General features: G+C 41.6%; 1 protein-coding gene across 2 annotated transcripts in view; it reads right to left on the reverse strand.

The window, feature by feature from the left end:
• VEPH1 (ventricular zone expressed PH domain containing 1) overlaps positions 1 to 14258 on the reverse strand; it is a 139802-nt gene extending 125544 nt beyond the window's left edge. For both annotated transcript variants that reach the window (XM_065411151.1, XM_065411150.1), the window contains exons 1-3: positions 14121 to 14258; positions 10629 to 10844; positions 3270 to 3444 (exon numbers count right to left, since the gene is read on the reverse strand). In XM_065411151.1, coding sequence (XP_065267223.1) covers positions 3270 to 3444; positions 10629 to 10844; positions 14121 to 14258 — 529 coding nt within the window. The remainder of the gene's footprint in view (positions 1 to 3269; positions 3445 to 10628; positions 10845 to 14120) is intronic.
• Positions 14259 to 14626: the final 368 nt, after the last annotated feature.

Consider the following 14626-nt stretch of genomic DNA (forward strand, 5'->3'; position numbering starts at 1 on the left):
ATTGTAATTCATCCCACAAGAGGCAGAGTTAAGGCTCTGTGGGTAACTGTTGTTTCCTAGCTTTGGGTGCTTCCCTTTGTAACTTTAACATTCTTTAATGTCTTCTTCGTATGGAACATGTAATATGATGCCGGCTAGTAAACACCAATATCTCATACAGCAAATACTCTATGGATGTTGAAAACTCTGGGTGTGGCAGACCCAGTGTGATTCTGCCATGTGCATGTGGGAGTATGGGATTTAGGGAGACTAGCACACTGATGAGCTGTGTCCTGTCAGGGCTTCATTCGCACTAGCATCCAAGAAGGTCTTGGGGTTGGGAGGGACAAGGTCAGGGCCCGTGGATCTGCAACAACATGGATCAACTGACCAAACTGCCCCATAAAAAGCACCAGTAATGGGGCTCCGCGGCTGCAGTAGTGACTGTGAGGCAGCTTTGCTGCTATTCCATGGAAGTAGGGAGGGTTCTGTCTCTCCAGTCCCCCTCAAGGAACTCCTCAGCACACAGTCTATTTATCAGTGTTGAGTGCAGGTTGTGCACATTCATGTGTTGGAAATGGAGTTAATCTGTTAGAGTCATCTCTAAACATAATACTCTAGTTAAACATTCTTCCTAAATAGCTTTTCATGGCTAATAAGATATAAATAAATCATACAGCCCAACAGTTTCCCCACTGTCCATAAATCCATTAGCTCCCAAACTCTCCCAGGCATTGAGCCAAATTCTGTTCTCAGTTTCACAAGTGCAACTGCATTGATAGCTCTGGATTTGCCCCAGTCTACCTGAGAACAGAATAAGACCCTTTGTCTCCATTTATCTTTTCACATCCATATTTATTAGCGTTCTCCCTCCCCCTCAATAAACTGTCTTAGTTTTAAATCATGGTTCTTAGCAGCATTTTGAAACCAAGACCTTCCCTGATTGAAATACTATTGATGAAAACACAAATAACTAAGAAAAGAGTGCTAAACACAAGAATTCAGAGTTCCCTTTTTTAATTTGGAATTTTAATCTCTGAAGTCCATAGCGACATCTGCTGGTGGAATAATATAAATGCTAAACTAGAGCAGGTGTCAGCATATCTGTGATTATATCTTAAGGACCAAGTCTTTTTCCACTTTGGTTCTTACTATTAATAGCACTGTTTTCCCAAATGTTAGCATACAAGCTAAAATCCTAATATATTCTAATGACACTAGTCTTGGCTTTACTGATCCAGACAGACATTTCTTTTGTCAGTAATATTCTTCAGTCTGGATTTTATTTCCTCAGCAATGTTACATGTTTTAAATATATTCATCTCAAACTGGCCCATAAACAGAATAGCCATGCTTTCCTCCAGCAGCATGGTTAATTTTGGTAGTAACTTTAAAATTCATCGTGCTGATTTTTCCCTGGATCATGTTACAAGCACCTTGGAATCCTGCACTGGCAACACTTGCTAATGCGTGTGCTAATCATGCCTGCTATGGCTTCTCAGAAATGCAACACATTACAAGAAATAGCCATTGACACAACAGTAAATTCATTTCTTTTACCACATTTTGTCCTATTGTGAAATAATGTCTATTAAAGTCTTACTCAAACCACAGCTATAATGCCACAATGGGTGAAGCTTTTACCGGACTGTTATGGGGAAGATGGCGGGGTTTGCCTCTTTGTAATATGAAATAGAGGGTTCACCCCACTAAACCCTTGGGTCTCCAGGATTTGTTAGAGGCCAGGACCATCCATATTGACTCTGGGGTCTCCTGCTCACCCGCTTCAGCTCCCTGGCAGCCTGGTACGAATCCAATGGAGTAGTCCTGCTGACCTGAACTCCTTCACCAACCACTTCTCTAAAGAGAGGGGATTGGGAAACTTCCACTGCACAGATGGATTCCACAGAAGAGTTAAGACACTCTGAGGCCATTTTAATTTGTAAGTGGATTCCACACCAGGCTAGAAAGGAAGAGCAATAAATATAGTGCACCTGTCTGCCCAACCTACCAGCTCCCACCCCTCCTAGGGTCCTGAGACAGAGGAGAGGGCACCCCCACTTCCACATGGAAAAGGGAAGACCTGTGCACAAAGACCCTTTCTGCTCACAGATTTCTGTGGGATGATTTGGCCCACTGTTGTTTCATGAACATCACTGTAAAATGGTTGAAAGGCAGTACTGGTTACCACCTGCAGGCATGAAAGAGCAAACTCTCACCACAGTTTATAAGTATCTTAATGATTTGGTATCAAACTGTTTAAGGAATAAATTAGCATCCATTTTAGCTCTCTCTCCATATAATACCATAAAATAAATGGATCCCAAAGATTTTTAATATATACAGACTGTACATGCTTGGGTTAAGACCTATCATCTTTAGAACAACATCACCACAGTAATCCGACCAGCTATTATAACTCACTGGCAGCATCCTTATCTGGAAAATAAGGCCCTATTGTAAACAGAATGATTTCAACTAAATCACATTACCCTTTAAAAATATGTAATAATATTTTGCTTCTTTACCATAATAATTTAAACCCACAGAGTAAAATTTCAAAAATTTAGCCACAGAATTCTTACTAAAGACAATAGCGTGTATGGGAATAAAACTCCATTGCAATGCTTTAAAAATTTCCCTCAGACTCTTTCACAGAACAGGAAGGACCCCCCGCCACGGGTCTTCAGGGCACTTCGGCGGCAGGTCCCGGAGCGGAAGGACCCCCCGCCGCCAAATTGTCGCCGAAGACCCGGAGCGGAAGAAGCTCCGGGGGCCCAGGCCCCGCGAGAGTTTTCCGGGGCCCCCGGAGTGAGTGAAGGACCCCGCTCCAGGGGCCCTGAAAAACTCTCGTGGGGGCACCTGTGGGGCCCGGGGCAAATTGCCCCACTTGCCCCACCCCCCACCCCCTCCGGGCAGCCCTGTCTTGCTCCCACAGAAGTCAGTGGAATTTTGCCATTGGCATAAGTAAGAAGGATAAAGGCCTGATATGCACAATATTGTCTCATATTACTATTTATTATTTGCAGTCCATTCACATGTGAATGGCCTAGGCACTGTCTATACACATACATAGGATGACATAATCCCTGCCCCAAAGATCTTACAGTCTACCATAAAGCTTCCTAGTCAATAAGGCTTATCAAATACTGTAAGCCTTTATATACGTTACGTGAAATCTTTCTCTTTATACAATCTAATATTAGGGCCTGATCCTGATAAATCCATGTTTGGGGTTTTTGCAGGATTGGGCCCGAAGTCTCATAGCAGAATGAGCAAAATATTTGTACCTTGAAGGACACTTTTCACAATTGCGTCTGTGTGATCAGCCAGCAGATCTGCTTTGGTAATTGCAGCTAGGGATAGGTAACTTGACATGTTTCTGCACAGTTCCTTGTTACCCCTCTGGAGAAATTTCACTGCCACTGGGACAGCTAAAGCCATTATTGGAGGTCGATTGTAATTCTGTGAAAAAAGGAGGGGACACTGAAAAATAAGCAGCTGAAAAAATAATTAAAATCAAGTTTAATGCTGACAAAATTTGAAAACCAGAAATCAGGTGATCAAGAAAACAACTGTATAAAACACATAGAGAAAGGTTACACTAACGTCAGGCTTTAAAGAGGGAAAACAGTAAGACAGGAAATGTCAAACTACTGCAGCTTTAGGTGCTAATGTACCTATTTCCTACTTCAACAACTGGAGTAACAAACATACTATGTAACTGATAATAAGAATGATACTAGAATGTTGACAGCTGTAACATACAGTATTTTATCCATTCTGGAATGAGTAACTCCATCCTGCAGCAGAAGAAATGAATGGAGGGTAGAGTACAATATGCTGTTGACAGGTGAATTATTCACTGTACCAAAAGTGATATTGTCACTGGCATATCACCTCAATTCTTTCATTGTACACTGTGGCCTTGTCTATACTGGGAATTAGCCCCAATTTCATCAGTCACTAGCCAGTAATCAGTGCAGGTGTACTCATGCAAACAAGGAAAGCTGCAATTTGTGGGGATGCAGATTACCCTGATTTCAATCAGGGATAAGTCTTCAACAGTGCGAATCATGACTTTTCTTATCTGTACGAGGGGTTTGCTCTGGTGCAACTGCACTAGGTTCTGGACACCAACTGCTAAATTCAAGGCTAATCCTCCATACAGACAAGGACGGCATGAAGTGACAAATCCTACATTCCTCAAAATATAAGCATCCAATGCTATAATGTCCAGTTGGGAAACAATGTACATATCTGTAATATGGGTCCAGTTCTGCTATCATTTATGCTGATATAAACCCAGAGTCACTTCACTGAGTCAAGTAGAGCTGATTTACACTGGAATGATTGAGCTAGCAGTCTGGATCTCTTGTTTTGGAAGCACTCAGAGGAGAACATTGCTTTAGAGAGGACTCAGATTGTATTAAAAAACCCACAAATGAGCTAAAGAACATTATTGACATTGCAGTGCATTCATCAATAAGAATATCATGGTTAATATTCTCACTAGTCAAAGAATAACAGAATTAGAGAGAAGACCTATTAGGTCCCTCTCCTCCAACCCTCTGCTAATGCAGGATTGTTACTTACAGTACATTATATTGTCTTGTTTTTCCCCCCCAAGCAATGGTGCTTCCAACTGTTCCTTTAGGTGCATGCTTGTCAACCTGGCAAGCCGGAAATGTGGGCTGCAAAATGCGGCAAAGCCCCAAAATCAGGGATATACAAAAATTATTCCTGCAGGAGACCCAAAATGCTGTGGGATTTATTCCTTTTGTGTAAATGACTCTTTCTGCAACCCCAGTTTCATGAGTCTTTATTTTTGAGGTAAGTAATTTTCAACAATAATAGTAAAAGTGTACAAATTTTGGGGGGCACAGCGGGGGGGCATAGATAACTTTGGGTTTGGAATGACATCCCTTGAAATGAAGGACACTTGATAGGTATGCTTGAGAGACTGTTCCACAGATTTAATTTAATCAGTTTACCATCTGGAATTATTTTCTGATAATTTGACTGTTTTCCTTTTATAATTCCATACAATTTCTTTGTACCGTCCCCCGGTCCCTTCACAAATAACTCCTATCCATGATGTTTAAAACCATCTACAAATATTTCAAGTGTGCTATTTCTCCCTTAAGGCCAAACTCTGTCTTCCAAAAAGTGCACACAACTTCAAATGAAGTCACTGTGGGTTGCATGTGTACCTAGAATTTGATCCTAACAAGAGATATAGCAATCTTTAAATGTTTGGAAACACCAAGGACAGCCTATGGTAAATGTTTAGCCAACCTATACACATCTACTGTCAAATTATGTTTTCCATTAGAGTACACATACATAAACTCTCACTGAGGTCAATCGGACTTGTGTCCAAGTAGCTGAGGACTTAATTGAGTCATACTTTCCTTTACTCTTCCCTTGATTATTCCTTCATCCTCTAATTTTTGTGGCTTTTCTCTAAACTCCCTTCACATTTGAACATCTTTCTGACACTGTAGTACATGACTGTCTTTGAAATTATTATTAATTATGTGTTGTTAGTTTTGCTAGCATCTATGAACCACAACAAGTGATCAGAGCCACACCGTGCTAAACTCTTATACAAGCACATTAGCAAAACAAAAAGAAATACACTCCAAAGAAATCTGAATACGATTCAGTGTGGAGCAGCTTTGAGTGAAAAAGTATACATGTGAACAGAAAAAAAAATATTGTGGTTCCATGTACATAATTCCATTTGGCCCATTTCTGCTTCCAGTGAAGTCAATTGGACCTTTGCTGATAGCACCAATGGGAACAGGATTGGGCCCAATGAATCATATTCCCTAGTTTGTTAAGTCTTCTTTGTGTTGCTCAAGTGCTGCAAAACAGCCCCAACCTGGCTTAACTGGCCACATGAGGATTCCCTATGTTAGGGGAGTCTTCAGGCAGTATGGAGTGTCATAGCAATTCCTACACTGCCCCTTTCTTGTAAGAGTTGTGGCCAAGGGGAAAAGACTGTGGTCAGGGTATTCAATGTTGTTCCAGCATCCCCAGGTTCCGGGACAACCCTTTGGAGCCATCAGCATCTGGCCAAAAGAGTGTGTATATTGAGAAAGGTCCTTAAAACTAATGGAGTTTTTACATAGCAACATGTTTAAATCCACATAATTCCTTATTACTTATGACTGGGACAGGCTTTTGTCAAATTCTGCCTTCAAGTTATATACCCATCCCCACCCCCACAACACCATTCATTTCAGGCTCTTTGGTTGGCATGTAGCTCTTTTATGAAAACAGAACAGAAGGGGAAGCTCTCTATAATAAGGATGATAAAATACTTAGCTGCCGGAGAAAATGTATTAATTCAAATGGAAGCACAGAGTAAGGTTTCAGCTGCCCCTAATAAATATCTGTACATGAGTGTTCACTTATGAAAATATGCAGGTGACAATGAAAAACAGATTTAAATAATATAATGTAACAAAGTTTGCAAAACTTGGGGACCTGACTGCTGCTAATATCAACAGAACATGTAACATTCAACCCAGGTGTGAGATATTCATTACTTTTCCAATTGTCCCTCATGGATTGTATAAAAACTCAAATTGTTCTTTCTTCTGTAAAGTAACACATGATGTAGCTGTGATTCTAAGAGCAGCAAATGTATTTGTAGAAGTTCTCAGCTTTGATTTTTTTTAAATTTATTCTGAGTGATTTTTTTACATAAAAAAAAGAATACAGCCAACACATGGAGGGTGGATTGCATAATGCCCCATGACAGGTGGGCTAACTATGGCCCGTGGGCCAGATCCAGCCCACCAGCCATTTTAATCCAGCCCTTCAGCTCCCACTGGGGAGCAGGTTCTGGGGCTTGCCCCGCTCTGGCGCTCCAGCTGGGGAGCAGGGTTGGGGGCCGCTCCATGCAGCTCCCGGAAGCAGCGGCATGGCTCCCCTCCGGCTCCTATGCATAGGGGCAGCCAGGGGGCTCCACTCTGCACACTGCACCTGCCCCAAGCGCCACCCCCGCAGCTTCCATTGGCCGGAAACCTCAGCCAATGGGAGCTGCAGGGGTGGTGCCTGTGGATGGAGCAGCATGCAGAGTCACCTGGCCGTGCCTCTGCGTAAGAGCCAGAGAAGGGACATGCCGCTGCTTCCAGGAGCTGCTTGAGGTAAGCGCCGCCTGGAACCTGCACCCCTGAGCCTCTCCCTGCACCCCAACCCCCTGCCCCTGCCCTGATCTCCCTCCTGCCCTGCAAACCCCTCAGTCCCACTCCGGAGCACCCTCCTACACCCCAAACTCCTCATCCCCAGCCCCACCCCAGAGCCTGCACCCCCAGCCAGAGCCCTCAACCTCCCACCCCAGCCCAGAGCCCCCTCCCGCACCCTGAACTCCTCATTTTTGGCCCGACCCTGGAGCCTGCACCCCCAACCAGAGCCCTCATCCCCTCCCACACCCCAACCCCAATTTTGTGAGCATTCATTGCCCACCATACAATTTCTATTCCCAGATGTTGCTCTCGGGCCAAAAAGTTCGCCCACCCCTGCCCTATAACCATGGTGAACTTTGGCACATCACAGACTTTCAAACATGCATTGTCATCTATCATAAATGTCTGAACTATCTACAGAAAGAGAACAGCTGGATTTGATCATCATTCATTAGTGGGGAAGTGTCCCAGTAAATATATTAACATTAACTAAAGGTCGAATCCAAAGCTCATTGAAGTCAATAGGTGTCTTCCCATTCACTTCAGTGGGTTTTTAGTCTGGCCCTTACGGTGTGTACTCTGAACGAATTGAATTTAATGCTAACAAATACAATTCATCTAGGAAATAAGCAATGCTTTATTTTGACAATGTTATAATAATAAGCAGAGTTAAGACAATGGAGACTTGTTCTGCTGATCTCAAGAATTATATTCCTGGACAAGATCAACACCAATCTGAGCTTCAGTTAGATTTTTTTTTCTTTCTTCATTGTGAATATTCATTTGGCACTGTTCCCAGAGTTTGGGAAGTGAAAAGAACAGACCTGGGCATATGGACGATTGTAAATTGCTATTTCATTGAAGTGAATTCAGATTTGGGGTTCTTTTTTCTTTAACTTTTTTTGTTTCTTTTGGACTTTCAACACTTCCAACCAAGATCCAAACTAGATGATGAATCTCAAGAAGTTTTAAAGACAACATGTCATAATGAGGACCTTGTGGCAACTATTTGAGCAGTAGTCTGGAGTAGACAGTAACACACTGAGGCCTTTAGTACTGTTGCTTCAGCTACTACAGGGAAAGATTGAGTGACACACACCTGAAGATACCTCATTGCCAACAACCAGCATTTGCTGGGCAGATGTAGAGAAGTTCATTTAAAGAGCAAGTCTGAGTCAAACCTGGCAAGTTGCTACCAGTTGGTCAATGCAGAAGGCAAATTGGAAATAATAAGGGAACTATACGAAGGGATCTTAGCAATGAAATGCGGTATGTAGAGCTGACACGTCAGTGCTGGGAGAAGTGGGTGACTCAGACCAAATAGGGAAGACTGACTGGCCAAGGAAACAATGGTGTGCTGGGAAGATTCAGCATGGGCCAGCCGAGGAAAACTACACAGATAGGAGGTACCCATAAAACAATAAACTTCTCAGACAACTCCACTTCCCTCTCCTGTAACAGGCTCTCAGTGAATTTCGGTTTCTTTCTTCCATTCCAGCCTGCTTCAGCTTCCTCATTTCTACTGCAATTTCTCTCCCCAGCGAGGAACATACCCAGGCTGTACAGATTACGGTCGTTGATGGGTCCCCATTAATAGTCTCCCATTTTGAATAAACCATTGAGGATTATTTTACCAGGGTTAGCACAAATAATGGCTGCAGTTGTTGGATGTCCAGGTCAGCCCAACAATTCATAATTGAGCCCAAGGGGTCACAGAGAGGTAAAAAGGCAGCTGTTCCATAGGGTTCGTCAGGGCTAATACCTAGGCTACTCCCTCCAGCCTATCCCTCCTAGGGGCAATTAAACCCTGGCTGCAGATTCCACCACCTCCCTTGCTTCATGTATGTTCCCCCTGCTGCTGGCCTCCATTGACTAATAGTCTGCTTCCTGCCAGGCTGTCAGCTTGTCAGTGCCAACTCTCAGGCTGCCTGCTGCTGGGCCTTCTCTCCGTAGCCTGCTCCCAGGATGCTGCACCCGACCTGCTGCTCCAGCTCATAGAAAGCCTCTGGTTCTGTCCTGAACCTGTACTCCAAACTCAGGATATTACTTCCTTTACCGCTTCTCTAGACATTATGGTGCCCTCTATTGAGCCTTTCTTTCCAGGTCAACCAGGGCTAGGGGTAGGTGTTGTAGCAGAGTTAGTATGGAGGCTGGATGAGTGTGTTCCTTAGGATACACACTCACACAGCCCACAAAGGGTGTAACTTCTTCCACAAGTGAAGGCTATTCAGGGGTGTGTCTGCTCATCCCCCCCTCTGGACCTAGAGAGGAAAACATTCGGTAACGGCGGCACCAGCAGCAGGAGGGGAGGTTCCTCTGTACCCTTCTGTACTGGTAAAGAGACACGGCTGCTTTGCTCACTGAACTCATGCCTGCCTCATTATTCTGTAGCTTGTGCCCGCTTATGCTAGCTCACCAAAAGGCAGACAGTGAGGTAACTTAACAGTACCTAATACTAAGCATGCAGATTTATAACAATATGTAACCTTGGTTTCCTGAGAGTGGTACCCCAGCGATATACATTTCACAAAGCAGAGGAGATGAGTAAATAACAACCGAAAAAATACTATCAGGATACATTAGCAAATATGGGCACAGTGCTCTGACTTTAACCCTATTTCTGCCCGGAAAAACATTTCACACCATTGAACATAGCTATGTGTTCTCATTGAAGCAGGCAACTGAACGTTGACAACCAGTCTGTTGCATGTAATTTTTCCCACCATTGATACTGACCTTCCATACTCACCTTCCATTTACTGTACACAGAAACTATTATGTAAATGAGTCCCACAGCACTTTATATGCTCTACTGGAGAAACATTCAGGAGCCGGCTTCAATTAAAACATATGACTGTTCAAAAACAACTACTTATAGGACAAAGATTCTCCAAGCAGACAAAGTATCAAAATCTGAGCTGTGTGTTCAAGGTCAGAATTTGGCCCATAGATTAGTTTCCAATACTGCATCTGGACTCCGCATCACAACTGAGCCTTTAAATGGGATCCTCACTCTTGAAATGCAACATTTCTATCAGCTAAAGGATCCTCTTCAACCTTTGCCCCAAATGATACTTTTCTTTCAAAGAGTCATAATTGCCTTGAAAATAATAGGTTTTGAATGAAATGTCTTTCCCATCTGCTGCTGCTACAATACTATCCTTCACACTTTAATTTTTATGTAAGATGCAAACGTCTAGGGTTCATGCAACATTAAGATTGAGAAATTCACCACACAGGAAATTTCAAAAGATAAGAATGCTGCCAAAACATTTACTTGGCCTCAATGTACATCATATACATTTAATAGTATAAATTAATATGAAGCTCCAATTCTTGGCTTTTTCAATAAATGTGAGCACTCCAATACACCCCAAGAGAGACTAAGTACAGCTGCTATTAAACTATGACACTGTGAGTGATAGGGTATTTCTTGTGATCCAGGCTTACCTGCAAAATGCAACTCATGATATCAGATGCAATTTTTGCATGTGGTGTGTCCTCATCTTTTCCTGAAGGTTTTAGATTGTGCTCTAAACACGACTCCCAGAGAGCCACAAGTGCCTTTCCATGTTTTTCTATGGATGCAGTCTCCCTGATAGCAGTGGTGATTCGAGTGATACAGATTTCCACCACTGCCTGGTCATTGTCGTTAGTCTGGTAGTCCTAGTTTTAAAGAAAATACGGGTTTTAAAATTGTATTGTGCAAATGAAGTGTCATCCTTTAAAGAATGCCACAAAATGAACCAGAAGATGTTAAGTTAATTTAACTCTCCATTTTCTTCATGTCATCTATACAATAAATAAGTAGAATATTGAGAGCAAAACTCTAATCATGTCTTTAACTTTTCCAAGTTGTAATTTAACACAAAGGAATAATTTGTGCTCCTACAAAAAGATATGGATTAAATTATTAAGATTGTGAATTTTTGTAGTCCCCCATTTTGAAGCTATGGCTTCCCTGTTCAGTAGATGTGAATGTATGTGCCTTGAAATCCCTGGTTTATATTTTTTCTATTTGTATATTACTATAATATTAAAACATTTAAATGTCAACTCTAAAAAAATTACATCCAGGAGTCTAAATAATTGCATAATACAAGTTATTTGGACTCACAGATGTAAATGGAGATATTTCAGATTTACACTAGGAACAGAAATTGATTCAATAGGCCTGATTTTCTGTTTCCCTGCATGCTGTGTCGTTATTTACATCTGTGCAAACTAGATACAAAATGCTACCAAAACATCCATTTTGTACTAGTGTAAATGACTACAATGGAGGCTCAGACACAGTATTTACAACAACTAACCCTCATGCTAAACTATAATATTCTACCAAAGAGGCACAGAGGCCAGACACAAGCTAAGTATTCATCAAAAAATATGTTACTTTTACCTGCTAGCCATGGAAATATTTAAGAATTTGGGCTAAATTCAACATTCATTTACAAAAGGATAATTCTGGAATACCTCTATTAAATCCAGTGGAGTAATTAAATCCATTGGTGTAAATGAGCACATTGGATGCACATTTTAAGCTTTTGGGGTGATCAGTTGACCTACCCTACCACATATATCTGATCCTGCAATTTGGCTTTTCCTCCTTGCAATTCCATGAAATCTCTCCTCCTCTTGTTAAAAAGAGTTTGCTTTATTTTTTAAGATAAAAATTTGATAAAAGCAGAAGTAGAATAATATGGAGATAGCCAGTAAGGTGTTGGCCGGAAACAGAAACAAGCAAGAGATTCATACTTAAGTTTGCATTTGTATTCACTAGCTGCCTTTTGGCCATAGAAAGATGTACAGCAGAATACTCTGCAACTCTAGGAGTCTCCCCACATACCTGGGAAAAATAAATACTCCTCGACAGCTCAAATTCTGAATTTAAAAATTGTGAGAAGCCTTGCTCCAGAGCAATAATGAAGTATATCACTGAGCACTGCTGCCCTCTAGTGGGAATTAGCCTTAGGGAATTTAGAAGCACAAAAAATCCTTTGTTCTTTAGGATGTAGTATGGTTTTGCAGTTTAGCACGAAGTATCAGTGGCAAATTCAGTCCTTTTGTCTCAGAGGACTATGATGGGAGGGATATCTGGAAATGCTGATAATATGCCATTAGTGGAAATATACCAGGAATAAGTGGAGTCAAGAGCTAAACTAATTTGAATAATGTTCTGGAAAAATGTGCAACGGTAATTGCAGTCAAAGCAATGACCCAAGGAAAGAATTGTCTCTGCACAATGATTTCCCTAATTGATGATTTAGAGCGTTTGTGGCCACAAGCAACAGTGTGTTCAAAAGTTCTGAAAGTTAGAGTTTGGTATGCTGCCAAAATCCATTTAAAATCACTATGATATCCAGAAAAGTGCATGTACATTTGCTGGTTCAATATATTAGGGTCTTGTTACAGCTGACAATTTCTCTTCTGCAAGCTGATGTATATTCCAATCAAAAGTGGTCACTATGGGGATTTAAGGGTTTGCAAAATGGCTCAGGCTCAAGGCCGCTCTGAAATATAATTGAGGAATGGATTGGGCTGACCCAAGCATTAACACAAGTTATGCTTTAGTCAAACACAAGATATTGGACTCAATGAAGGGGTAACTGGGTGAAATTCAGTCACCCATGACATACATGAGGTCAGATTAGATGATCTAATGGTCCCTTCTCGCCTTAAACTATATGAATCCATGGTACAGAAGAGTTAGAGAGATCTAAACCGATAAACAAATAGTTTCTTAAAATGCTTTCAGAGTATCTTATCTTTGTCTGTCTCCTACCAACTCCTGCAGTACTTTAGCAGCTGAATTCAGCAACATCACAATGTGGCAGGGAGGGAGGGAAGTTTGACTCTATAATAAGATAACCAAAGCAATAAGTAACCAAATAATTAAAAGAAGCTACTCATATGAGAGGAGGGGTGGGTGAGAGGAGGAGTGGGAGAAAACTTAGAAGAAAAGGGCAGGAGGAAGAGAGAAAGAAAGAAAGAGGTGAAATTGAGAAAAGGTGAAAAGCTAAAAACAGAATGGATTGAGAGAAAAGAAAATCAAGGCTGCCAGGGAGCGGGTGGGTGAAGAAAGTGTCCATGTCTTTGCGTGATAGCAACGTATAGCCCTGGAATGACTGTGTCTGTGAGCACTTCCCATTCATTCTCAGGTCCTCCAATCAATATCCATCCTTCAGCCTTTGGATCCAACTCCCTTCAGTGTGCTAGTTTTCATACTCTCTTTTGGTCAGATTAACAAAAGATCAGTACTGGACCATGCTGATAGGTTATCTGTCAGCCGCTCTGGGAGTCCCACACAAGAGCAGAAGATAAGCTGGCAAAGAGAGTACACCTGAAGACATGAACTGGTGGCTCAGAATACGGAGAATTTAAGCTCTCCTCACAAAGAGTGCTGAGTACCAGGTCAACCTATTATTTCTTATGCTGCTCTGTCTCCTTCAGAAGCTTATAAAATGCTGTAACGGAGCTGAGAAAACCACCAGTGCAGGGACTCCTCCTGTTAGGGGCAATTCCATCAGAACAAAATTTAGAAGGGCTGCTGATCTGGGTGTCATCCTGTCAGAAATGAAATGATGGCATTTATGTTCTTGCCCTATGGCACATGCATTCTTTATTTCATTCATAGCCATAGCATGACTTTAACATCTATTAATCATGTATTAACCCTCAATACACTATAAATAGATGCTTAATATGAAGTGTGACTAAGATCAGTTTAAATTATTTTTCTTAAAATAAAATTCAGAAGAATGAGAACTGAATGCAAGAGCTGAAGTCTTTGAATCTGACATTTTGTTTAGGACTTTTGTGGTTTTTAAAGGGTTAGATTTATTATCTGTTTTTGGTGTTCTGCTTATTCTGTCATTTTTTCTGACCTTTCTTTTCATGATACATTATCTCATGCAGAAGGATGGGGGAGCATGTCTTACTTACTGGAGATGAACTAATTATTTTTATTTGCTCAAGAGCTTCTGACAGGCTTCCTTCTATCTCTGCATCATCTAAGGAGAATAGATCCCCTGCACGTGAAAGGTCCTTTTGTCCCAAAACCAGCCCAAACAGATGATGCATGGCTTATGTGTTCTACCAGTCAGACAAATCTCTGCTTGTACCATGTGCTTCAGTCAAATGAGGCTGGTGATGTAGCAACCCATAACCTAGTCAGCAGTTTATTAGGTACAGTAAGCCTTTTGCACATTTTGAGGCCTCTTCTGCCACGATCTGGAAAAAAAAAAATGCACATATTAGCAAAAGTCTGGGAATGTCACCCTGTGATTCACCAAAGATTTTTCAATGACTGCTTGTGAAAGGTACTTAGCCCCTCATTCAGCAAAGTACTTAATAAGCATGTGCCTAACTTCAGGAATGTGAATAGTCAAAAAAGTTAGGCATCTGCTTAAGTTTATTACTGAATCAGAGTCTACACAGATAGCTATAAA

This window comes from Emys orbicularis, chromosome 9 (assembly GCF_028017835.1).
Source record: "Emys orbicularis isolate rEmyOrb1 chromosome 9, rEmyOrb1.hap1, whole genome shotgun sequence".
Lineage (NCBI taxonomy): Eukaryota > Metazoa > Chordata > Testudines > Emydidae > Emys > Emys orbicularis.